We start from the raw sequence: 27,808 nt of genomic DNA, 5'->3' as shown, positions 1-27,808 counted from the left end.
CTCGATCTATTCTATTAACCCGCCACCGCCTGTTTACTAATTCATTTGGCAATCACATTCGGTAATTATGTGACAAATCCCTGGTGAGTGTTGTCGTGTTGTGTCACACTACTTGTTAAGTGGATTTGTCCGGCGGTGTGCGGCTCGGGGCCCGGGGTAAAGGGTCCCCGAGACGATCCTTGCTGAAGGATCAATGTTTACGTGAATGTGCCACCAAGTGACTGCTGGCTATTAGCATTTCAGCCGCTCTGCAAATCCATTTACGAGTATACCTTCGAAGTGGTCAAGAAGCATCATGTATTTTTAAGTTTTTTTTTATAAATAAATATGAAATTGATTTTCTTACCTGTTGGCTGGAGTGTGGTCAATATAAAGCTCGTTTGATACAAGTCCAAGATCAAGCCTCGGCATAGTACAGGTGGAAAATTTTGTAACGAAAAAAAATACTTTAAGACAATAATTTATCTTTGTATCACTGATTTACTTAATCATCTCGGCATCCATCTTTACATGTATTAGTGGGCTTCTTTCTCGTAATCGTTTGGGAATCTATGTTTTGTAAGTTTTAAGACAAAATGACATAAAGTATACAAGTATGGTATTGTTGCAGGCGTGTCGTCTCTAGAGGCGGCGAAGGACTTCACAGTAGACGGTCTCACCGGTTACAACGGCAAGAAAAAGAAGAAAAAACGTAGACACAGGTAAATATCGTTACTTATTTATTATTATATGCTATTATGCTAGATATTTTAAGAGACTTTTTAAGGGGATCTTACAAACATAATGTAGAGCTCATCGAACCAACAGTACTGTGAAACAGTCATGAATATATTGCTGTCTAACTGCACTAGAAAATCCTTCAGGTCCTTGTTTGATAGGTTATTCTTTGATCTGTTCAATCTGTCCTTGCATATTTAATTTAATCAGAAACTTCAACTCCGCCTTTTGATATAAAGGCTATGTTGCCTAAACCAATCAACAATGCCTTCGAAACAGTTTCGTACAACAAAATTGAATTAAAACGTCAACTCTAAACCTAATGCAGAAACTACCTTAGAAATATTGGCTTTTAAAAACTATAACTCAGTGTAGGTACTTTAATCTTTAGTCACGTTTGCGTCTATTTCTGACTAGTCATTTGTTACATACTTGTGCACATATCATGGTAGTTGTACATATGTGTGTTTGTGATGTCCAGCCGCACGATCTTCACGTCGTACCAGCTGGACGAGCTGGAGAAGGCGTTCAAGGACGCGCACTACCCCGACGTGTACGCCAGGGAGATGCTCTCGCTCAAAACTGACCTGCCTGAGGACAGGATCCAGGTTAGTGCACCTTCTACCAATGCTGATCATGTAGGGATAGATATGAAGAGCTGTTTGTAATCTGGGCTTTTCTAGGGCCTGAGGGCTTCTCGAAGCATTTCTCGATTGCGGCCGAAAATTATTTTCATGTAGGGATAGATATGAAGAGCTGTTTGTATTCTGGACTTGTAGAAGGTTCGAGGGCTTCTCGAAGTTTTTTGATTGCGGCAGATTTTTTTTTTACGCTTGGATTGTGAGTAAATAAGCGCGTTTGTAATTGTTTTCTAATGTTTGAAATTCTTTGTTTTTTAATACCCAAGATCTCATATCCTAGGATTAATAATAGGACATCGTATTAAAGTATATTTTAAATCTCATATTTTAGCTGTAACAGAAAGAATAGGTACTTAAATATTATTTTTGATCCATGGTACCATGGTTTTTTCATGAGAATCAGGATATAATACCATCAGGGATCGGGTTACGCTTAATATAGCGTGCTCACTTTTCTTAATACGATTATTAGTTTATAGGTACTATTCTGAAATACCCCATGAACCTGACAACAGCTTAAAACGTTAATTTATAAAATCTCCGTTAAATTTACGAACTACCGATCTATTTTATTAGTCAACTCGGTTATTCTTAACCAAAGGCAACTAACTTGGCTCTACAATTTAAAATACATTTTTTTCTAAATCCCTTCTTAAACCGTACAATTCAGTAACTCAAGAACGATCACAACAGTCTTTTCACAACAAAAGGGAACCAAAATAATAATTTTACTTCTCTAGCTCTACTATTGAGGTAGAGGTTGTAGAGTCACAAAAAATCTCTATTATTCACTTATTAAGCCGTCAATTGCCATCGATTGCTGTCACCGTGTAACACGACACCGGCGCTACGTAGAGAATGGCTCTACATTTTTTAGTATAGAATTTAACGATAAATTTATTAGAAATTGGTGATTGGATAACAATAATGGATTGGTGATTATATTTTTGGGAATGAATAGTGATTGGTTGATTGAAAGCAATACGAAAAAATGTAGGGTGAGCTAGGATACCAGCGCGCTAAGTCACTTCGTTTCTAAAATATTTAACTTAACTTGAATGCATAAAAGACACCACTGTATATAAAAATAATATTAGCTTCATCACGAAAAGACGTATTTGAAACCTAGTCTTTACTATTACTACCTGCTACTAGTGTGACACGACGTTTTAATCACTTTTATAGCCATTGCACCGTTCCCCTGGCCCTAAAGCCTTAATCAAACAAAATATACATTAAAACCTTATTAGTATTTCTAGAGATTTGAGTCTTCAAACAAAGAGGCAAAAATATTTGTAGGTATTAGTAACCGTACAGACTTCACAGGTGTTTGTACATCAAATCCAAATGTTATGTATATGTATACTATGCGATCCCTGTGATTTAATTATTTCTGTGTAAGTTAATTAAATATAATGCCTACCTAAACCATTTACACATAAAATTATAAAATTAGAATTTAATCAGCTTTTCAATTGAACCCTGTAACTCAAAGCCAATGCGTTAATGAGATTATTGGGCGGCATTTATCCACACATCCTAATTCACGTAATCTCTTCATTACATGCATTTGTATCATACAATTATGATTGATCATTTAAATTGGCAATTTTATGCTAAAACCTAATATAATGGGTAAACGAGTATATTGGAAAACATATTCCAGGTTGGGTATTTTATTAAAAGAGACTGATTTGCGAGATATTTGAAATCGGAGATGTTGTTAAAAATGTTGAATACATATTACACACTTACGGGTATATATGTATAGAGCAAAGAACTCCACTTGGTATGATCCTTGGTACGAACTTGAATTGCCGTATTCACATCCATACATCTCGTTATACAGGATCTTGTCTTGAAGATGATGAAATCATATGAAAAATATACAATGATACATTTTTATGAAATCATATAAAAACGTATGCAATGATATTTTTTTTCGTTAATCGATTTCTGTCCCACTGCTGGACAAGGGTCTCCTCCGAACCAAGGAGGGGTTTGGTCTTGAGTCCACATCGTCACATATAATAATTGTTTGATAAATACGCGATATCGTCTCGACCGAGTTTAAAATAAGGGAATTTCATTCTGAAAATGATGAAATCTATAAAATAATAGGTAGCTTTCTTTTCATACTAATAATCTATACTAATATTATAAAGCTGAAGAGTTTGTTTGTTTGTTTGTTTGTTTGTTTGAACGCGCTAATCTCAGGAACTACGAGTCCGATTAGAAAAATGCTTTCATTGTTGGATAGCCCATTTATCGAGGAAGATAGGCTATATATCATCACGATACGTCCAATAGGAGCAGAGTAGCAATAAAAAATGTTACAGAAACGGGGAAAATTTTGACCCATTCTCTCTTATGTGGCGCAAGCGAAGTTGCGCGGGTCAGCTAGTATATTATAAATGCGAAAGTTTGTATATTTTGCTGTTAGTATATTAGATAGATATTTGTTACACAATCATGGTAAAGCTACTGAACGGATTATGATGAAATTTAAGACACGCAAACCTTAGGATTTGATAGGATTTTTTCACTGGAAATGTTGTCACGCGGGCAAAATCATGCAGAAACTAGTGGAATACAAAACAAATTATTATTTAATATGCGTACATTTTACAGTAAAATATATAATTTATAACCAACGCGCAATTTAAACGTATGGTAAGTATTTACTGGGTCAAATTACCGTGTAACTTCATAACTTGTATATTAACTGAAATACGTTAATAAATAACTATATTAAAGTTCTGTTCTGTAAATTGTACACCTAATGATTTTAAATTCTTGCGACTTGTACAGTTAATATTCTACACTTAATTAATTTAAAGTAATTTTGATTTTATATAAACTCTATATTGGTCAACGAATTATATCAACTAAATACTGTTCTTTTCAATATTATTATGATTGAAATTTATCATATTTATTTACTTTCGTTCTAATGATGACGACTTTGTTTATATATGAATATTATTTCATTAAAGTATAGCACAGTGTAGTAATAGCTGCAATAATATACATCAACAAAGTGTAATCAGACAATATTAACATGGAAATATTAGTAGTCTCTTCAAAGCGCTTTTACTAGTTAACTAAATTTATATAAAAGTGCTTAGCGTGGTAGCTATTAAGTTGGGATGGGAAGAGACACAATTTTTTGTGTATATGAAATCAATTTATTATGTGAGCATGAAATGGAGTAGATTAAGGTAAATAAGGTAATTACATACCTAGCCCATACCTAGGTGCGCATACTGGCCGGTAAACGATCAGTGGGTTAAGCAACCCTGGCGCGGTCATTTTATAGTTGGGTGACCATATTGTATTTGAACTGAGCGTTCGTGCTTCAGACGGCACGTAAAAGGTCGGTCCCGGTTGTTTTCTACCAGTATAAAAGTCGTTAAGCCATGTCAAAGGCCTGTCGGGCGGCTTAAACAACATTAACACTAGGTTGACCACTAACCATACGATAAAAAAAAACCTTAATCTTTGTGGTTTCCTTCACTTATATTTTTTGTTCTCCTTCAAATCGTATTAACGACATCAATACTTTATACTCACGCATAATTTCTTTCAAAACTCTTTATTTTTTGCAGTCCCGGTGTGCATTTGTTGTGCAATAGTCACGTCAGCGGTCGTCAATCGTAGTTGACGTGAGTTCGACACCCGATCCGAGCAATACGATATTTTGCGCAAACAATTGCTTAAGATTTCGCGGAAGGAAGCTGTTTTTGTGAACAATTAGATCGTAGACGATTGAATTGTGGTACGATTGTCGAATTTATAAAAGGTTTTTTGATGTTCTATTAATATTTTAAGGTTTTGTTTCGAGCTTTGGAAGAAAAGGACTAGGACAGGCATAAAAATTTCCTTGTTTTGAATTTTATATCAATTTCACAATAATTTTAAGCCTAATTTTGAGGTCAACTGACTGTACATACAATATTGCAGAGTGAATTATTAACTTGTTAAGAATTATCAGAAAGCATGATTCTTTCTATAACTGAACTGTAGAAAAGTATACCTAAGTGTCAGATTTATTGATATTAATCATAAATAGCCGGAATAGACCTCTCGGATTTTTTAAAGTCAGTGCTTATTTAACCAAACTACGGCGCAATGCTCTTTGAATTATTCAAATTAACAATTTTAAAATTAACAAATTAAGGTTAAGGTTGAAATGCTGGCAGTTAACATAATGTGCAGACACAATGTGAGGCAAAAACGTTTACATTGCAACAAGGAGCTGAAGAAACACATCTCCATAGTCCAAGATGGCGTTCACTCGTATAATGAAGCACTGCTTGTTTTGTTACTAACTCGCACCCGCTCCACCACGGCACCTCGCTGTACGCCACTGTACCGAGCTGTACCGAGCTGTACCGAGCTGTACGGAGTAACGTAGTTGTTCTAATTGCTAGTCATAATTATTATTAATAGTTTTTCCGTTCGTCGGTAACACACAACAAGGGCTCAAGTGTCCCCTACCCTACTCGGAAGCTGCGGGGAAAACACAAATATGCCCACCCCCAACGACCGAACGACCCCCTCCATCCACCCCCCTCCGCTCCCCCCCGCACACCCCACACCCGCACATTTATGAAAATTTCATTTCCAAACTCTCTAGTCGTCATAGCAAACTAAAATAAACCCTAATCTGACCGCGACAGAGTTTATTGCCACTTAATTGCGTGGAGCGCGAGCTTTCCGCGCTCAGTTGTAAATTGAAATCTATTTCTTGCGTTACAAAGTACGTATTTCGTTGTAAATGTAAAGTTATGAGTGATGGTAGTTGAATTTTCGGTATAATGGCTTACTGGGGATTAGGTTTCCCCAATTTTGGGGCGCGCAGTTTGTGAGACGTTGCAATAAATGGATTATTATGCAATCAAACGTCTCGGAGCCGCGATACTTAAATTTCTTTTACGTTACAATGTAAATGTTCCCCTAATCTTATTGATGTTGTTGTAAATGTATACTTTCTTCTTAAGTTTCAGTTGTTTGTGTAATTTGTGTGCACTTCAAAGTTGTCAGACGCGCTTCTCCCTGTCTCGCTACTTTTCGTGTTTTAATTAGATTGTTTTGTAGAAAAATCAATAACGAAACGTTCATTTAAAAGTAAAAATTGCACGCCACAATTACTTTAACTTCAGGTAAAGTTGATATTTTTCTAAATACCGATCTATATAAAGCTACGATATTTCAGAAAGGTACGCAAAACCAATTGAAACAGAACTCAAAGTAATAACCAATTAATGTTCTCTGTAAAATGTGACATTTAACACAGGCGAGTGCCATCTCAAAACTAAAATTTTCAATCCATTAATTATACGTGAGAGTAGTTACCGCCATCTACTGGCCACTCGCGCCAACTCCGCGTAGCTATGGCAACCGAGCGCTGATTGGCCACTTCTCCGCTCGCTCGACGAGTCGAAACGCTGTAACCGCCACGCAAGTACACTCAAATCTGAGTCTTAAGTCTACAAATTAAGGTTGTTTTTAATTAATTGTGTGAGTGATGTTATTGTGTTCGCGTTTCGTGTCGTTGTATTATTAGCTCCGCCCTTCTTAGTGGCATGGCGGACGGGTTTTGTCTTGGCTCGGTTTGTCTTTTTACGTTCGTTTTGTTTGTGTAACGTGCTCGACATACACACAGACATATACACAGGTATACCTGTACGTACTTGAATATAACACTAATTAATTAGAATGGAAACATCGCTGCGTGAACTATGAAAACACACTTTAATGGTACAATTATTCGCTGTAAGACCATTAAAGGAGCATTTGGTTAATGCTGTAAACACATATTGAATTAACAAAATTGTTGTCTAGTAAAAGGCAAGTTAATCTATTAACAAATAAAAGGAAGACTTAATTGGTAATAAAGGGAAAATCTCCATGAAAAATTCGGATACCTAATTAATTTTAACGTTGGTATTAATTAGGCGTATCACATTTGACAATATCGATCGTGTCCGGTGCTAACAACTGGCGTTCAACAGAGAGCTGAGAGAATATCCGCACATTACTGCGATATCCGTGCGCCGCCCGACGGCTCTATAACTAAATAGTGAAAATTATATTCGGATATTTTATAATTATCTAGTTGCATCAATTGTCATTTGTAACTGATTTAAAAAGGTTTTATTGTAGTAAGTATGTATTTCAGTAATTCTTAGAGTATCCTTAATTATTGCAACTACTTCTTTACCAAAATAAATATTATTTTATTATAAAGTACGTAAATGATTTGAAATAATAGTATATACAAATAAATTTTAATCACTTAGTATAAATAATAATAGTAGCAGCAGAAATTAACCATTTTAAAAATGTAATATAATATTTTATTAATAGAAAATCTATACAATAGATTTGACATCAATTTAATAGAACCAAGTACAATTAAATAATAATGTTTCAAAGAGCGATTGGTTTGTAAATGTATTAGTAAATTGCCTATTCAATACAAAACAGTGCATGTCACTTAAGTTGATTATTTTAAAATAATTATAATTCATATTGAATAATATACGAACAACGTTTGTATTGATAGATAAATAAATGAATTACTTGACTATTCATAGTGTAAAACTTACAAATGTAATTTTCCTAACTGGTTATTATCTAAATTTCGAATTGCATTTACACAAAATTTGTATAATAATACCATTGATTATTCCTTTCATAAATGCGCAAGTTTTGGTCGGTACTTTAATATGAAGCAATCTCAAATCTTAGGTTAATGTTTGTCATTTGATTACACACTATCTTATAGATGAGACTGTTAAAATTAGTGTATTTACAAGAATCAAGTTCAGTTAGAATAAACTATTTTATAATGTGATTTATTGAACATTTTTTAAATTCTGACATGTGGCTACTGACCTCATAAAACCAAAGATTTTAGCCACTACAAGGCTTTAAATAAGGCTCCAGTTCTGCCATCTAAATTTCCTCAAACAGAATATTACACGAACTTTCCGAACTCACCAATAAACATAACCAACAAATACACCTAAACCCAAAACATTGTTATAACAAACCTATTGTAAAGGTTCATATTTAATGACCCATTTACAACACGAGTATTCAGCATATCAAATACACCAACTACATACAGTACAGCTCACACTGGCGGTAATAGAGCTCGCAGCGGCGGCGGGCGGCGGCGATCACGTTTCTCGCCAATTACGCGCCGATACTAGATACTCGGATATAGTCGGATATAGTCGGATACTGGCGGATCTCTCCGGCGGCACACCTCTAATTTGTAGTACACCTGCCGGCCGTTAGGTATTAGCTTTACGGGATATTGATAGCACAAGTATTAGTGTCTGTGAGCGTATTGCATTCGCTCGTGAATATACCTCCGAGTTACGTATGGAATGAAATAACTAACGATTTTCATATAGCTTTAACTATTCAAATAAATCCATATGAATATTTTGCTTCAGGTACGGGCTTTGGAGATATCATTTCCATATCTTTAATACGATGTTAGAAGAGAAAAGCATAAATGTTGGTTCAAAATCAGCTGTGATGCTTTTTCTGAACTAATTCTGCTGATGACGTTTACAAAAGCATTAAGGTTGTCGTTTCGTTTTGATGCATAATCCAAAATCGAACTCCAATGGCTTCTGATATTGAAGACAATTTTAAACGATACAAACAATCATAAACAACTTAAACACCGCACTACATATGAAAGCCAGTAAAAAGGTTCCACAATCAAAGCAAAGAAAGGCTCTCTTTACCAAGTTATTTTAAACTTCGCTTCAGTTAACCCTCGTCTTAAAGACTTACGAAGAAGAAAAAAAAGCATCCTAGACTCTCTAACATGTACACAAATTCCTAAAATTACCACACTAGCTCACACGGAGCGTCTTGTTTAGCAAATAGTGGGAGGAATAATCCTGTAACTCAAAGTGTGGGCTCACGGGCTGGATGCGCCGATGTGCCCGATGTCAGTGCGATGTTCTATCGGCTCCTCGAGTCGGCGCTGATCGCATTTCGCGCCAATTACGCCCCTTCAGCGCTCGCACCGACCAACTAATGTGGCTGTTCCGCCAATATCCGCGCCGTTCAACGCCGTTCACCACCGTTCAGAGCCGCTTGCGGATATTCTATAAATGCGGTTACAATCTAGTGCTCGGTTACAACACTAAATTATGCGAAGGAAATTGACGCGGATCGGTTCATGAATAATTTCATAGTTTTGTTTCTGTTTCTTCTTTGAGAAAATGTCGTAGGAAGATTTCTGTTTAGACTCCGCGAAAAGGTTTCTAAATCATGATAATAGGTCATAAAATGATTAAATGAATGGAACCATTCTTCGTCGTCATACAATCACAGTCCCTTCAGTAAGTAAGCAGCGACATTTTACATTTTCTTGGCAATAACAAAGTCGGATAATATCCGTCTAAGTATGGCCACCGTGCAATCTCCATCAACACAAAACACGCCATTATCGAAATCGTAAACTTATAACTCCTCTCGACAAAAGCCTTAAACATTTCTATAAGCAGGGAGCTCGACAATACGACAATAAGCCACCTCTCTCCACCTCCGCCTGCCTCCACGCTACTCGGGAGCAAATTTAGCAATTAGCGTGCGTGCGGATTCCGGGCAGGGCCGCCCTCCCGTCCGGCGCTCGTCCGGCGCGAGGTCCGGTCCGTGCGGTCCGTCCGGTAATAGCCACCTAGCCTCGTTTCTCGTGATTATTCAGTGCGCCTTATTTGCCGATTGGCGCGTTGGAACCGTCTTTGTGCGGTTATTAGAGCTTAACGACAAATTGATCGGAACAGTTCGGTTTTTGTAACGCGTGCGGCTGTTTTCTTTTTGTTTCGTGCTCGAGTGCGTTATTTGATGTAACGAGGTACAATTATTGTGTGTATCTGGATGGGCAATAAACATATAAGTGTGTGGTTCGTCAACATTATTGTTCGCGTGCATTCTCCTCCACAGTGGAGCATACAAATGGCTCGCTTGTTATGTGGGAGCGGGTGTCTTTTGCATTCTTTCAGGTACAGCCCCTGCTTATGCTTTAATAACGTAGATTGTTGGTTTATTTGTCGTCTTCTGTTGAAATCTGCAGTGATAATATAACAGAGATAAATAACTGAACATAAACTAGCAAATATGATTGACTTGTAGTTATCGCAACATTTAAAGTCTAGGTTAATATTAGATTTCTACGTCGATTATAGTATTTCAGTATTCCTACGAACAGAACTAGGCATGATTTAATTGTGCTCGGTACTATGAATAACGCGTAATATTCTGATTATTTCTACACTAGCTGACCCGCGCAACTTCGCTTGCGTCACTGAAGAGAATGGGTAAAAATTTTCCCCGTTTTCGTAACATTTTTCGTTGCTACTCCGCTCCTAATGACCGTAGCGTGATGTTATATAGCCTATAGCCTTTCTCGATAAATAGGCTATCTAACACTGAAAGATTTTTTCAAATCGGAGCAGTAGTTCCTGAGATTAGCGCGTTCAAACAAACAAACAAACAAACTCTTCAGCTTTATAATATTAGTATAGATTTTCATAACAATTATTCGACCAATAGTAGGTATGTCTAATTCATAAATAAATTTCCCAAAAGTGATCCTTCTTCAAAACTGTCATATGGACACAATTACAAGCGAATTACACTAAACAGTAAATCTAAATTGATTCCCAACAAGTCGCAGTTCCCCTTGAGTGTATAATCCGGTATTACCCCGACATACCGCGGGTATACCCCGCTTATACCCGGCTGTACCCTGTTGTACCCCGCGGTATGATAATGTACAGTAAGTGTGTTCGAGTGGCGACTGATTGAAACGCCTTCTGTTGTAAATTGTCTTGTTATGAGATGAATATGATGGACATTGGGGTTCTCAACTTGTCTTATTGATTATGTTGAGGTCAGCATCTCATTCTAGTCTTTGTATTGTGAGTGAAAAACTGAGTTATGTTGCGTTTAGATACTAAGAAAGAAAACTAATGATATCTTTCAACAATATTGTAACGTTGTTGACTACACACAAGAATGTAAAATTTGAATCATTAAAGTTAATCATTATATGTATTGAAGCCGAATAGTTACTATAGTTAGCGCTATATAGTTTCGACAAGTGCATTCTAAATAACAGTCTGTAAATTAGATTAAGTTTTATGAAACACGACAATTCTGCTTGTACCTAATTACATTTTTCAATAGATAAACAATTAGAATTAATACTGTCTTTTCTATCATATAAAATTTTTGTTCAATATAAAACATTTTGTAAAAACAACATCACTCAGTTCCCAGCTCCACCCACAAGTAAACGATCATAAATATCAATTACACAACATTTTATTCTCATACAAAACTCTATAATTTGGTTACAAGAACAAACGGTTATGACGTCACGTAAACGCTCGCCGACCGTTTAATAACCGCAGCACAATCGCAGACAATGACACTCATACGATTAGTAGAGATTTATCGAAACACTCCGTCTGTAATAATCTATTTATGAGATAAACTATAAATTATCTTTAAACTATAATACATTTGCTATCTATCCCACCCATATTCCGACTATTTAAAGTCCAATTTCGGCTGTCGTGACTACCCTTGTCTAATACTCAAGAACAACACTAACATTGCGACTAACATCACTCTTAAAACAAGACAATAAAGTCTATTTTTGCCTGTACACGTGTTCGTTAGTGTTGTCCCCAGCACGCCCCCAAAACTACGCTCGGCTTCGGCAGTCGGCGCTCGTCCTCGGCCCCTAATCCCTAATAATGAACTGGTCCGAGTTAAAAGTATAATGTGTATTAATGGTCGTTTTCATTCACCGAACTAACATGTATTTATTAATGTTATGACTAAATAATTTTATTACGAATTTGTTATTGTGTGGAGATAATTTGATAAAAATAAATGGGGCAGGGGATAATATGATTTTTTATATAGCTCGTACAATAGCTGTTAGAAAAATCATTCTAATTAAAACAAAAATTCATATAGTATTTCATTTAGAAAATTTTAATTAATCTTTGCAAATTGTCCAATCTACCTATTTAAATGCAAGTAGAAACATGCAAGATTTACTCGGGTTTCTGCGGGTGCAGGAGTTGTCTTATAAAAAAAACTAAAATAGTTTAAAACATTTCATTGAAGCATTACGAATAATGATTTCAAAAGTCATCTAAGCATTAACACTTTAAAAAGAAGCTAAAAGCTTACATTCAATTATAAATGACACTAATAAAATTAAACTTTGAATTTGACAAGACAAATGGTTTAAATTCGACCCCGTGTCCCGAGTAGTGACGTGACCGGTACCAGTCCCCTCACTGTGTCGCATCACTAGTCTCCCTAGTGATGTGTTCGTGTGTTTGTAGTGATACAGATACAATACGATTAGGGTTTTGAAAGTCGGGACGATAATTGATCTGCTTTTGTCTGTTTTTTTGGGTTATTCTCGGCGGCGGCGGCGCATAAATTAAATTGTGTACATTTTGTTTTAACGTTAGTGTGATATTTTATTGACTTAATTAATTAGACTATATTGCTCCCAAAATTAGTACGGTAAAGTAAAAAAGCAGTACTTTTCATAAAACAATTTTATCGCATGTTAAGTTTTTGTACATTCTATTTCCGATTTTTTATGATTTTAAAAGCTTAATGAGTGTTGCCAATCATGTTTCTTTTTCAAATATCCAATGCCAAAAAAGATATAAACCAACATTTTGACAAAGATACACATATACTAATATTATTATATAGATGTAATAAGCTTGATATTAACGATTTTATAACATCGTTCTTTCATTATTTTTACACTTCAATTTATTTTTGGCAAAACAAATCTATCGAACGTTTGAACACACAGAAAAGAAACCTCTTAATTCACAGTTAAACCACACATTATCCCACATTATCTAAATCCACAATAACAACTACAAAACAGTGTAAAGCCACGATGTATTAACATTAAACAGTGCGGTAACACGTGTACCACACACACGGACAATGGGCGCGGGGACGTGCGCGTGCGACCAACTAACTAGAAGATAATGATGGATAAATGTTGAGGATAGGGACTGATGAGTGAAAGTGTAGTTTATTTTATACATTAAATATAAAAAATTAGGCACAGATGGTGTAAATTTTTGGTTTTATGTAACTCTTCGGATAGGTAAAAAAGCCAAAGAAACTTTAAGTAGAAAGAAAATTTGGTCTAAGTGTATACAAAGCTGTAAAAGTTTATAAAGCATGCATACATTTCAAACTTAAATATAAATGTAGCACGACCTATACCTAAATGACTAGCTATAACGCAGCTTTTTCTTAGTAATTTATAGAACCCACTCAATTCTACGATTTCAGAGATATTTACTATACAATCGAATAAAGATATTTTACGATTGATAACTCTATAAAAAATAGTGGATCTTCTGAACTTATACAGTACTGATTACAAGATTGTATTAGCCAAAAATATCCAAAACCCAACAAGAGATAATGAGCAACTAATACACAATATTCGCACCCTAATTACCACAAAACATTCACATCATCACACAATAACAAGAACAAGTAACGCCGGGGGCTAACACGATTATGTGCAACACTATCATTAAAAAAGTGCTCATTTGTGTGTGCCACGTGACGGGCACACGGGCACACGGGCACGCGGGTACATGGGCACGCTCGTCGCGGGCGGCGCGGGCAACATGGGCATCACCGGCCACGGGTAATGAGAGATATTCCCGGACACCCGCTGAGCTGCTCGTGTCTATGCTTGTTATTGTTGCAAATGTTTGTGGGGTCATGTTTGTCTAGCTATTAGTGACTTTGCTATCGAAAACTGTCTATAACATCTTTATGAGCTAAATATAAGATTCTCGGCATAAGATTTGTTTCCCGTATTAGGCATTCTTCCTTAATTTGCTTTGTAATGTCATTTACAATAATGTCTCTATGAAATGGAATAATTTTCAATCATGCTTAGTGGCTTGTGCTTACACAACAATTCAATTGGTGGCATAAAATTCTTTATAAAGCACAATAATTAAGACTAAAATGTACATTCAACAGTACTTATATCAACCAAGGCTTAAAAAGACTCAAGCTCACATTACAATGAAAAGTACGAAAGCTCTCCGTGATCCTTTAACAAAATAACCTCTCCACAAAAGCGACATCTCACTAATCTAACTTAATACTTTTACCAAGAAATACATACAACAGATAAACCACTATCGATAATGTATGAAATGGAGCAAACCACACAATGTATGACCTCATACAGACTCATACACTCATGACTTCGGCCATGTATTGTACACTCTGAATCACTGAACCTCTCCATCTAGTAATGGAGACCAGCATTGTGGATGACACAATGAGATCGACTGAACAAATTGATTTGTGGTTTAATGTATTATTTAGAAAAGCTAGCTTGAGATCAAAATAGTTTGAGTTATATACAATTTTTAAAAGAGATTATTTGGCAAAGAGTAGGCGCCAAGGAATTGATGTTGGTAGAAAAATTTTTGAAGTCTTATTTAATGCCTATGAATTAGTAAGACCTGCTGTAAAATTTTATCAGCAGAGGTTAGTCAAAACATAAACTGCAGAATAACCTTAAATAGAAACAAAATCAAATATTATAATCATAAGAGTTTTGGAAAAACATAATCTAGATATGTCGGTCATGCCAGGAAAATACTTTATTATATCCACGAATCTTAATCAACGAGCAATATCTAATCAAAGAATCTAAATTTTCGAAAAACTGTAGATAATGTCTGCCAAAATGGCAGTTCTAAAACTACAGTTATCCTAAAATAATCGGGAAAGATTCAATATATATCCAGTCGCTTTTCTCACTGTCACAAACCATATCTATTACATTATGGTCGTTATTGTTCTGTATAACAGTAGATCAGGAGTCGCCCCGCCCCTAAGTAATCGCTTGCTTAAATAATGGTTCACTTAAGTAAATTGCCGATGAGTCCGCCAACTCGCGGTCACTTCATTGCTAGCACATTAATGATATTGAGCTCTTTGCAAATATATTTAACTGTAGTTTATTTGCGATCAGATTTTCCCGTTATTGATACAAAATGTACATTGACAATATGCTTTTTATGAATTGAAGAAATCATTGTGATTTTTGCGAGTAACTTATCAGAGTGCTCATTTCCTTAATCTCAAAGTCAAGTCAAGACGAAATCTCACAAAAATCTTATTTGATTTTACAAAAAATCTTCTTAGTTTCTTATACCATGTTATCATTTAAGTAGAGGTTCAGCCTTTATTGTCCGCTGATACTTATACCATATTGATCTTTTGTGTCAGTCGTTGCTGTAGCTACTTATAAGATTGAACGGTTATTTACTAAATATCGGTAGACTCTTCGCGCAACCAAAGACAATCCTTAAGAGGAGGTTATTTACAATACCTTCTTTAATTTTTTAACCACTACAACACCTATACCCATGTATTAACCCAACTATTTCTAAACAACACATGCCAAATAAACTGCTCCCTGAACACTGAAACGATTGCAAAAGAATACCACAATCTTCCGCAAAATGCTCAGATCTCCCTGTTATCCCTCGCTTCTTAAGAATCAATAAAAACTTCTAGTTAAGTATCGTAGGTGTGTAGTAAATAATGCAGCAGTGGTCCCAGTACCGAGCGTCTTGTACTGAATGTACCGGGCAATATAAGTTGTGCGTCGCGTCGGATCTCGCGCCACAATTATAAAGTTGAACCGAGTTGAGTTGAGAACGAGTTGTGTGCTCCTCGGCTAGTTGATACCGATATACAGGTAGTTAACATTCTTGTGGCTCTTTAACTATGGGATATGATGAAATAGGTACGGTCTACTGTGTATGTGTCTATACATTATTATGCTACTAAACAGCCTGTGTGTTCATACATAACTAATGTAACAGCTAAAGCCATTGACTGCTATTTGACATTTATTTCAATTGGTGGAAGAAACACGCTGACAGTTTTACGTTACCCGTATACTTTGGCTGCAATGTAATAGGTTGGCTATAGGTATATATCAAGACAACTGAGTTTAGAAATAGCATATAATATATTGAGAAAATAATCTAATCCTAAAAAAAACATCAAATCATATGATTAATCTCACAATTTTCAACCGCTACACCAGAAAGCTCCACTTCTCCCAATTAATAAGAATCTATTGGTAATAATAGAACAAAACTAGAGTATTTAAAATCCGATAAAGATGGTGGAAGTTTTAACAGGCGCCCGGCTCCAGCCGACTTCAGCCGACTCTATCCGACTTGGGCCGAGTAAACGTGGCAACTTTGCAGACTATTTACTGGCTTCTTTGTGTCGCTCCCGAGAGTGCCACTGCAAGATTATACCTACTTGTGAACGAATGTTTACTTCGTTTATTCTGAAAGTTGTACTGTTACCCAGGTTATATCTTAAACTGGAACCTTACTAGGTTTGGGCAATGCTTTCTAACGTAAAATAAGCTCTCTAAGCTAAGATTTAGAAATTGATTGGACCTTTTTTAAATCTGTAGCCAGAAAGATAACGCTATAGCCCAGACATTGTAATATACCATTTTAGATATTAGTTGCTTTCTACTTTCAGCATTTTCAGCGGCAAACTTAACGTCATAGTCACTGCACCCTGAAAGGAACATAGAAACCGAATTCAATAAAGATAGTAAAGGTGAATTTGGAACTTAACATTTTTCTAAGTAAAGAACAAATAAAAATAAAATTACACCCAAACACAACCCAATCTAAAATTCCTAAGCAACTATTCTTTAACCACTAAAACACAAAAAATCATGCAACACTTTAAAGAAAACTCCATAAACATAGTAAGTATTGCTTATCGAATCATTTATGTTAAGCAGCCGCTAAATGACGCATCACTAACTTGATAATATCCCCCTCATTCACCCCCGCACTACCCCGCGCACCCCGCGGGGGTCCTCAGGGGGTGTTCCTTGAAGCGCCAGGTTATTAGACAAATGATGGCACTGAGATGATCTGATGGGTAAGATGGTGATACAAGCATACGGAAGAATTGTTGGATAAAAGAGCTGTGTTGTTGTATTTGGTTGAGGAGATGTGATTGTTGATTTCCTTACTTTTTTAAAGAATTGCAATGTTGTGTGGTTGTGTCGTTTTTTAAAGAGCGTTATTCGGTTAAATTTTCAGTTAGACATATTACGGCTTCACATCGTTTGTGTCTGACCGAGTCGCGATAGTTCAAGTGTCTGTAGAATTTTCTTATACCTTCTCTTATGAGTTCATAGGTATATAAACATCGTGCAAACTCTCATTAATTTGTTATGTCACCGTCAATCAATTATAAAACTGGATATGAGTGAAAAAGACAAAACAGAGCTTACACGACATTTATTAGTCAGACAGAAAGTATGTATAATATGTAAATACTTGCAGTATCTAAATGATTCTTTACTTCTCAAGTACATTGGTTACATGATCAGATAAAGGTCGGGTGTTAGTGGCCGTGGCGCGGGGCGGGGTGATGCGGGGTGATCCGGGGTGATCGGGGTGAACTCATCAAGGCGAGGTGTTCACAAAGCGCTAATTGCATGAGCCGGTCTCACCGCGATCAACGACAATCAACACTGATCACTGATCACACTGATCACGACATTCTACATTGATGACGTGTGCACTAGTCTTAATGTGACGTGTAAGTGATTTTACTAAAATCTTATGCCCTTTACAAAGAAAGAATTTTTTTTCGACCTGTGCAAATATGTCGAAAACTATTCCATTAACTCTACGAGCATTTGATGTATGAAAGTCATGATTTCAAAAGATTAAAACTGCTTTAGGTCGGCAATATAACATTCAGATAAAACTAGAGTATCTATGTTTAACAATTCTATTTTATATATTTGTATAGTCTATCGGCACTTAAGCCGCATAAAAAATAAAAATTACTAAGAATACTCTTCAAAAAATATCTAGTAAATAATAATCATGGCAGATAATAAACAATGCGCTTCTAAAATTGAAATGGAACGGCTACCCATCACTTTCCAAACCGCGCTACACTTATTTAACCTAAATAACCCGTCCCTACCGTACAATACTAATACATTAGTGTAATGAAACTGTCGTATTGTGCCTACATTGTGTCGGCTCATTGTCCGAGGTAATCTAATTATAACCTTTATGCCTTTATGCCTTCATGCGATGTTCCGTGGTATTCACTTGATAGTTCTTGATTGATTCATTATTTGTTTTAGGGTCAATTTATTAAAGATTTTATTAGGCCCACATTAATTATTAAGGCAATTGATCTGCATGGTGGACTCAAGGCCTAAACCCTCCCCGTTTGGGAGAAGACTGTTGCCCAGTATATTCTAGTGGGTAGAAAAAAATATGACATTTTCTTTTAAGATTATAGAAGTGGATTTGAAAGGTATAAGTTCGATTGCCAAGTTGTTCATTTTAGACAGCAAACCTGTGACATTGATAAACGATTTCTGAACAACTTATATTCATTTGCCAGAATATAAGTCTTTATTCAAGAAAAATTACACGTAAAAGCTTTAGCTACCACAACAACCATTCACTAGTAAAATAAACTTTAATTTGAAGATCAGTTTTTGTACTCGTAAATACTTACGTTACATACGTAAAAAATAGGCCGCCGATTCTTTACAAGGCTATATTGTAATCGTATTTTATATCTCTTTCCCTGAAACATATATATTGCCGTCCGTTATATATTCCCTAACTATAAAATACCACTCATACATCAAACCAAGTGCACAATTCTTAGTATCACATTAAAGGGTCGGGTCATAAAGTACGCGTTGGCCACAAATCTCCCCGCGGGGCGGCCACATCGTACGTAACCTGATTACAGTTCTATCGAGTATTAAACCGTTATTTACTATTTGTTTATTGCGTCCCCTTAGTCGGACGTTACTTAATATTGATGGGATTAGGAAACAGTATACATATGATGTCGAAAATATTGCATTCGGTTGAGGAAAAGAAGACAAAGGAATAAAGATTTATGTTCTACTATTTAACTGATGCTGGTAGGAAATTCTGCCCAAAATTATATTATTTTACTATGGCTTGTAGTGGTAACCTTACACCTAATAACTTTCCCGTAGCGCGATTTTGTACAGCCTGTATTGTCGAGTATCGAAAGTTTGACATTTAGAATGTACTGCCAAAATAGTTTCTACGACTCCCGTCAGAGGCGTTGATCAGATTTTCATACAAAAAATTTCGATGACAGGTCGGTTGTCGGTAATCGATAGTAATAGAGAGTTGAGCTACTGTTATATGTGTTTATAATTCTTGGATATATAAAATAGCGATGCATTTTTACTAAACAGCTATGTAGTTATAAAGAATGAATAAGTATAATAAGTTATTAGATAACATTTAGGTATATTTTATTGTTAAAAAAATTTAATTTGAATTAAAGTATCACACATAAATAAACCTACCTACAACATATGTATTATGTCGGGGAAAAAGTATTTTCGCATTATAGTATGTATGAACTTGTAATTAAATCTTTTCTCTACACAAAAAAGCGCGATATTTAGGTACCTCACGAGCTCACTGAAAGAAACCTTATGAACCATGTACTCATTTGTGATTCTTAAGCCAAAGAGATTTATTTCAAGTTCATACATACTATAATGCGGAAAGACTTTTTCCCCGACCTAATATGTAACACTTAATTGCTCTACTTAAAAAAATACTTTCTTCTTTAAAAATATGTAGATATTCATAAAAAAATAGCTTAATATAACATCTGAAAGAACACAGTTCATTGACCCAATGACATTGCAAACTAATTGAACATCGATGTACAACAGTGTAATAATATAAAAGTATTAATTAAACAAATGAACACAGACAAACAAACAGTGTGTAATTAGCGCATTCGTTACACTCGCAGTGCAGACACAACAGACGAATTGTACACCGTATATAATTTATAATTAACTGCAAATACCTGGTAATTGTAGTCATATTGTATATGAGAAATTTATGAGTCTATAAATAGAAAAGTTTGTTGGTTTATCGTTGGAATAAGTTTATTAATAAAAGAGTAATAATGTTAAATAACTTGCAACAATAGACAGCATAATAAATACATAAAAATAACTAAATTAAATGTTTGAAATTGTATATTAGGTACTAGCAGATTAAGAAGAATTGTAAAAAGTTGAAAAAGAATGGTAATTATGGTAAAAACGAGACAATATTTCTGTAATGTTGGGCTTTTACAAACTTTCTCTTAGATAATGTATTACATTAAGCTTTTCGGTCGTATTCACTACAATTCCCAATAAGTGAAGTTATAGCATAATAAATCCCTCTAAAGCATAAAGCAAGTTGATAACTGTAAAACCAATAAGTAACGCTAATAGTCAGTGTAACTTATTAGTATAATTCTTCATAATCGATGCGTATTTGTGCAGTTGTTGTGATCAATTACCATCATTGATGTACTTAGTTTAATGCCGCATAACGCTACGTCAGACATTGTCAATATGTACAACATACACTGTCTGGAACATACCAATGACACATAGTTTTACAAATATAATGTTGCAGAATTGAGAATGCAGATCGAAGATAATAACGAAAAGCGTTTTAAAATTTGAAATTATTCTAGCTGACGGACTAAGAGTAATAAGTGATTCTAAAAGAGTTTTAGTTTTCTTGTGGTATGGAGTCCTAAAAAAGCTGTTGAAAAGCAGGAAAGTTCTATGGGTAGATTGAGACGTAAACTATTGAATGTATCCTAAATTTACAGTAATATTATGTTAAACTACACATTTTAAAGCATTTTTGTCGTCGTTTAGTAAACTTATACATTTGATATATGAGACTAGATTCGCGTTTTAGACTGTTCAATTTTGTGCTTCACGAATTATGACTAAGTTTTTTTCTAGTTATATCTTCTACCTCCTTTTCTGGGTACATGAAATTGCCGTTTCATACAATCAACATTGGTTTCATTATTTTACCCCTATAAATAGCTGTCTTCACCAAACAACTCATTAGTTATTCTAATAAAGCAAACGAAGGAAAACAAGCCTATTAGTTATTGTAAAAATATCACATCAATATATCTTCAGTGAATTGCACCAGCCGTGCATCGAACTAATGATATTAATAATGTATGTTTGTACAGATGTATCTGTTTATTATAATTATATTACAACAAAACATGATCAACGTTAATTAATTATTGAAATAAACAAATGTGACGTATTATACTTTCACAGAACTGAAGTGTATTAACTTGTTTATATAATACATATTATTATAGTGAATACTAAGGAAAAATCAAAATATTTTCATAACTCTTATCTATACTAATATTATAAAGCTGAAGAATTTGTTTGTTTGTTTGAACGCGCTAATCTCAGGAACTACTGGTCCGATTTGAAATTTGATATTCTTTCAGTGTTAGATACTTAGATAGTCCATTTATCGAGAAAGGCTACATATAATCACGCTACGACCCATAGGAGCGGAGTAGCAATAAAAAATGTTACAAAAACAGGGAAAATTTTGACCCATTCTCTCTTATATGACGCAAGCGAAGTTGCGCGGGTCAGCTAGTTATCTTATAATGCATGGGTTAAAACGCAGAAGTGATTTTTTACTTTATGTGATAGACAGTCAGTTAGGTGGTGCCTACGATCATTTTAGGATGCCGAAATGTCAAGCTCGTTAGTGTAAACGTAAGGAATTCTTACTGAATGTTGTAAATGTAAAAGTCTTAAGATATTAGGTCGGGGAAAAAGTCTTTTCACATTAAAGTATGTATGAACTTGTAATAAAATCTTTTCTCTACACAAAAAAGCTCGATATTTGGGTATCTTACGAGCTCACTGAAAGAAACCTAATGAACCGTGTACTCATTTGTGATTCTTGAAGCCAAAGATATTTTATTACAAGTTCATACATACTATAATGCGAAAAGACTTTTTCCCCGACCTAATATGTTACCATAAAACTGAACAGACTTTCATGTTGTTTAGCACTTAGGTGGCTAAAGACCCAGTGTCAATCATAGGCTACATTTTAACCTCCATTGTATACATCTAGTGAAATAAATGTATGGAAATATTTAGTGTAACTTTGAGTCACAAAACTGAAATAAACTAAACAAAAATCACACACGTTTCCACTCCACGCGGCAGAAGGCTCTATTGTCACAAACCCCTATTATCTTGTTGATTCTCAAGAAACGTGGTACTTTACACTTTTCAGCGGCGACCCATCTTGAAGTGTAGTGCGTGCCTTCAAGTGATGAGAAAATAGAATAATGAGGGCTCGGAGGAGTCCAATGAATAGTTTTGTAGCACACAACCCTTCTCGGGGCGTTCAATTTGACCTGTTCACTCTCTACTTACGGCTGACAAATTGGAGATGACCTTTTTTGTGTGGCTGTTGACGTCGGGATGTACTGTGTAGCGGTCAGGACGGTAAAGTGATTGCTTTGAGTTGCTTTTGTTTTTGTTTGGGTAGGTTGTTCTTTAAAATATTTTAAATTAAATGGGGCTTAAATACTACTACGACCAGAATATGAAAATGACGAATTACGCAGAATTGCTTTGAGAGATCTCATTGCTTCTAATATTTTATTATTATTAGAGATAACGACCATTCTTTAATAAAGATTTAAAATACTCTTTTTTTTAATAAAACAACTATTTTTATATATTTTGTAAGTCAATGTTTGACTATAATTAACAAAGCATTCATTGGGAAAGATAACAAAAACATATTTTCTATTGCAATAGTATTGGCATCTACCAAACAAGGTTTAAAAAACATCCCAAACTACTCCCAATAGTCCCTTACTTATTTCAACTCTACCTCTTTAAATAAACAGATTAAGTGAGAGCCACACTCAAGCATCAAACACCAACAAACGAACAAACCCGCACTCAACGTCCACCTTCTAACCTCTGCACAAGTTGTTTGTTAGAAAAAGACTTGGGTGACCGCTTCGCAAACATCTTTGGGACGTCCTTGAGACACCTTTACCGTGTCGTACCGTGCTTTGCCGTGCCGTCATACCGTTTGTAGTAGCCGTGTCCTATTATCGCATGTCGCCTTGCCGCACTATCCCGTGTAAGTAGCCGTGACGTATCGTACCGTGCCGTGCCGTGCCGTGTCGTGTCGTGTCGTGGTCGTCAGTTTGCAAGTGTACACAACAGTCGCACTTTGGGAACGATAGTTGACAATACTTGAGCTTAGAGGAAACTGTACAGGTGCCCCGAAAAGATCGGGGTGAGATACGCAAATATTTTTTTGGAGAATGTTGAGAAAGTATACTTGGGAATGAATTGTACGAATTTGTACTGTTATTAATAGTGAAAATGATATATGGATATTAAAATGAATGAATGTAAAATATTACTACATTATTGTAACTTTTTAAATAGTGTTTTTTTCATATCGATTTCTTGTGTGTTTAAATTCGGGAATTGTGTGAATTGTGTATATTCAGGGATCGAGTCCCGTAAAGAGCAAAGCAAAATCAAAATCAAATTATCGCTGGCACGCATTTTATCTTAAGATACTTAACGCAATAAGAATCATGCATCGCGTTTGTCTCAAAGAAACGATCAATATAATAGTTATAAATTAATACCAGTATTTAAATCTTTCAATAATATTGATTGGTGAAGCGTCAGCCGGTGTGCAGTAACTGGTGGGCAGTCAATTAAACATAAATATTGTGCTATCAACGACTAACTAGTGGTGCGGTGTTGACTCAGCCTGCGCCCGCGCTAACATTTGTAAACCTGCTGTTACATGTGTTACGAACGAAAAAAAAGGACTTCATAGGTGGCTTGTTTTATTAACTTTTAACGATAGAGTTTAATAGGAAATTGATATAAAGCATTAAAATTAATTTGGTGTCCCGAAAGACTGCATATTCATCTGTAAGTGAATTTTTTTTGTTAAAACATCTTAGATATGCAGTTTCATGAAGCATTTTACGTTTACAGGGCATGTACTGACAGTACGATAAAGCCCTACCTCGTTCTCGAATTTGTGGTAGATGCAGCCGTTGTAACAAATATCGTATTTAATGCCAGTAGGTACTGAGCCTTTGATATGGCATAAAAATAAGTTTGCTTTTATAAAAGTTGTCAATCAATCAAGAATCGCAATTGCATGAAGCACACGTGCAGTTCCAACGTTACATTAAATATACATACTAAACCAACAATACAAAGTTTTTCAGTAATATTTCCCACAGCGCCCCCTATTACACGACTATTAGGTGCATCAACAACCGTGACGTCATTATTGCAGCGCCATGTTGGTGGTTGGTTGCGCTCCGACAACCACCAACCACACATTGTGTTATTTATTTAACAGACTTTATTGTGCGTACAAATTACTTAGGTTACCTATGTAATGACGATCATTTACTGCAGTTTATTTAAAACCTAACGAAGCAAATCAAGGTTTTGTTTTTTCCATATGAGCACAACTGAAAACCGTTCTTATGCCTACATAGGACTAACAATTAACTATGGTTAGTACCTAATATGTTAAAAAATATCTGGCTTTACGTATTAACAACTTTAGAATAGAATATAACTATGTACCTAATTTTGACAAACAAATTGTGAAATCCATTTAATTAATAATAATATGAACTAGATTGTTAATGTATTATATTATTATGTAGATTCATTGGTGGAGGTGGGCAAAAAGCTAGCTAACTTTCAGCGTTGTTACAATAAAAACTTTACTATCTTCTAAATGAAAAAAAGGCATTGGCAGATTGTATAACTAGGTAGTAAATCCAGTCTTAATTTAACAAGTATTTCTATCAACCACACAGTCATTGACACCTGGCACGAACTACAAAAAAGCCTTGTTTCTCTACTCACACGTTACAATATAACAAGGTAATCTCACAAATTGCCAGTAAAAAAACTATTTGAAATTAATTTGTAACATGGCGCAGGAAACGGAAACGGTTGTTAATATGAAGACTTTATGTCAAGTCATGGTGTTAACAATGGTAAATAAGTATATGGAGATATATGAGGGCTCGTGTATATTGGAGTTATAAGGGCGAGTTGCGCTCACCGGTCGGTAAACGATCTGTGGGTTAAGCAACCATAGGCGCGGTCATTCCATAGATGGGTGACCGCATAGTTGTATTTGAACTGGGCGTCTCCGTGCTTCGGAGGGCACGTTAAAAGTCGGTCCCGGTTGTTGTCTACTAAGATAGCAGTCGTTAAGCCACGTCAAAGGCCTCTCGAGCGGCTTGAACAACTTTGACACTAGGTTGACCACTAACCATACGACAAACAAACAACAAGGGCGAGGTTTGTGTTAACTTGTAAACGGAAGACAATACATGCGTATATGCTTAATGGTATTTAAATTCCTTATTACATTGCTGGCAAAAATATTTCGGCTCTTTACATCGACACAGATTTAACACTACTTTATTTTACTTGCTTTCCGAACAGAGTCGAACTGTACCTGTCTTCATAGCTGAAAGCTGCTTTTATGTTGATCATAGGATGGTTGTTTGGCGGGACATTTTTATTAAAGAATTTTACCATTATCCAAAATACACACGCTTAAGAACGCGAAATTAATTTATAATAGACTGAAACATTATATTAGGCAATCATTTGATGTTAAGAAATGTCGTAATTTCTGATCTAATGTGTTTTTGATGCCCTATGAGAGTAGCTGATTGGACTGGTAGTCAACTACCGCGTTGTGGTAAGTATTCCCTCAGAAGTAGAGCAATGTTCAGTTACAAGTGACGACTTCAATGTGCCCTAAGCTTTATAGAGAAATTGAGGTATTCGTTGTACACTGAATAAACAAGCTAGTGGATAAATTATACGATGTGTCCATCACGAGCGGGGCGCGGAAACTAGATACAAGCTTTAATTGAATGATTAGGCGATTTAAAGAATTATACGAAACTAGTCCTAGTTTTCTATTTGACTGCAAAAAGCTATTCTTATTCATGATTCTGTGGAACGCTTAAGGTTGTTTTACAGAGATTAGAAATAATATTTAATTTCGATAGACTTTTAATTGCTTTACTAATTATCCTTAGTACCTTAATATTTTATTGGTATCATAAAAATATGTTCTTTTCTGGGTTTAATAATAACCCTATAACTTTATTCAAACACTAAACATTGCATAGTTAAAATAACAACGTAAATTAAAATAAACATCCACAACAAAACAGAAAGAGATACAGAACGGACATTATATTTTATAATTTACGTCACTCACACACCTGTGAGAGGCAACTAGTGACGGTGAATAAGCGAGTTCCGACAATTGGCGGACTGTCCACCCGCCGACAAATTACCCGCCGACAAATTACCCGCCGACAAATTACCCGCCGACAAATTACCGCCGATATAATTGCGACCGACGATTCTACACTAATCACTATGTTTGTTTAAGAATATAAACGAGAGCGTGTTATAACAAGCGTTAAATGATTAGGCTTCTTTTCGTGGCCATTTTGAGTTTGACGATGTTATCATGTGCTTTTATAATGCTAGTTTTTTTTGTTCGGTTAATTGGGACAGGTTTGGCAGGAGTTAGACGTCTAATGATGTATAATATGTTAGTATTTTTTTTTGTGCCTAGATCAGTGGTGATTATTAGGCTAGTTGAGGATTTATTGAGGTAGTATTATAAAGATACTCTAATATTTTATTATGGTCCAATAACGTTGTAGAGAACCTTGTAGGCAGAGTTTTACAAAATTCACATTTCTGAACATCAGTCATAAGAAGCCTATTTGATACAGCAATTTTATTTTGGAAATACATAGAATGATTAATTACAGTTCAGATAAATCGTGCATACCAAGGCTCTCCACTTTGTTGTCGGACTATAGTAGAATGCTCTTAAATAAAATGCAAAAGTAAATGCTTTACAAGAATAAAACAAGATCATTAATTTGCAATTAAGATTTTCAAGTATATTAATTAAACGTTTGACTACTTCGAATACTAATTAAATCCCAATAAATTCAATTAGATTTTAACATTTCGAGGCTAAATCTCTAAACTAATAAGAAATTCACAACTGTCCTATCAAAACATATTTCTTAATTAAACCAAATCTGTCTTAAAAGATAATCCGCCGCCTGAAAGTAAAGTACACATGTTTCCCTTTCTAATCACACGCGGTTTTTATCAATCGTACGACTACTCAGCATTCTCATAATCTTATTTTAAAAAGGTACTTGAAAGCGCATTCCGCCAATCGGATTAGTTAAGTCCAAGCAAATTGAGTTGTGGGAGGACCGCCGACCGGCGACCGGCGACCATGTCTAATATGTTTTTTAATTACTCGCTCGCAATATTCATACACGAT

General features: G+C 35.3%; 1 protein-coding gene across 4 annotated transcripts in view; it reads left to right on the top strand.

The window, feature by feature from the left end:
* Positions 1-27,808, top strand: part of LOC142977209 (visual system homeobox 2-like) — a 91,939-nt gene that overhangs the window by 40,949 nt on the left and 23,182 nt on the right. For all 4 annotated transcript variants that reach the window (XM_076120967.1, XM_076120965.1, XM_076120966.1 and 1 more), the window contains 2 exons: positions 611-701; positions 1,199-1,325. In XM_076120967.1, the coding sequence (XP_075977082.1) occupies positions 611-701; positions 1,199-1,325 (218 nt within the window). The remainder of the gene's footprint in view (positions 1-610; positions 702-1,198; positions 1,326-27,808) is intronic.

This window comes from Anticarsia gemmatalis, chromosome 12, assembly GCF_050436995.1.
Source record: "Anticarsia gemmatalis isolate Benzon Research Colony breed Stoneville strain chromosome 12, ilAntGemm2 primary, whole genome shotgun sequence".
Lineage (NCBI taxonomy): Eukaryota > Metazoa > Arthropoda > Insecta > Lepidoptera > Erebidae > Anticarsia > Anticarsia gemmatalis.
The sequence above is the reverse complement of the archived record's forward strand: the minus strand, read 5'-3'. Positions and strand labels throughout refer to the sequence as shown.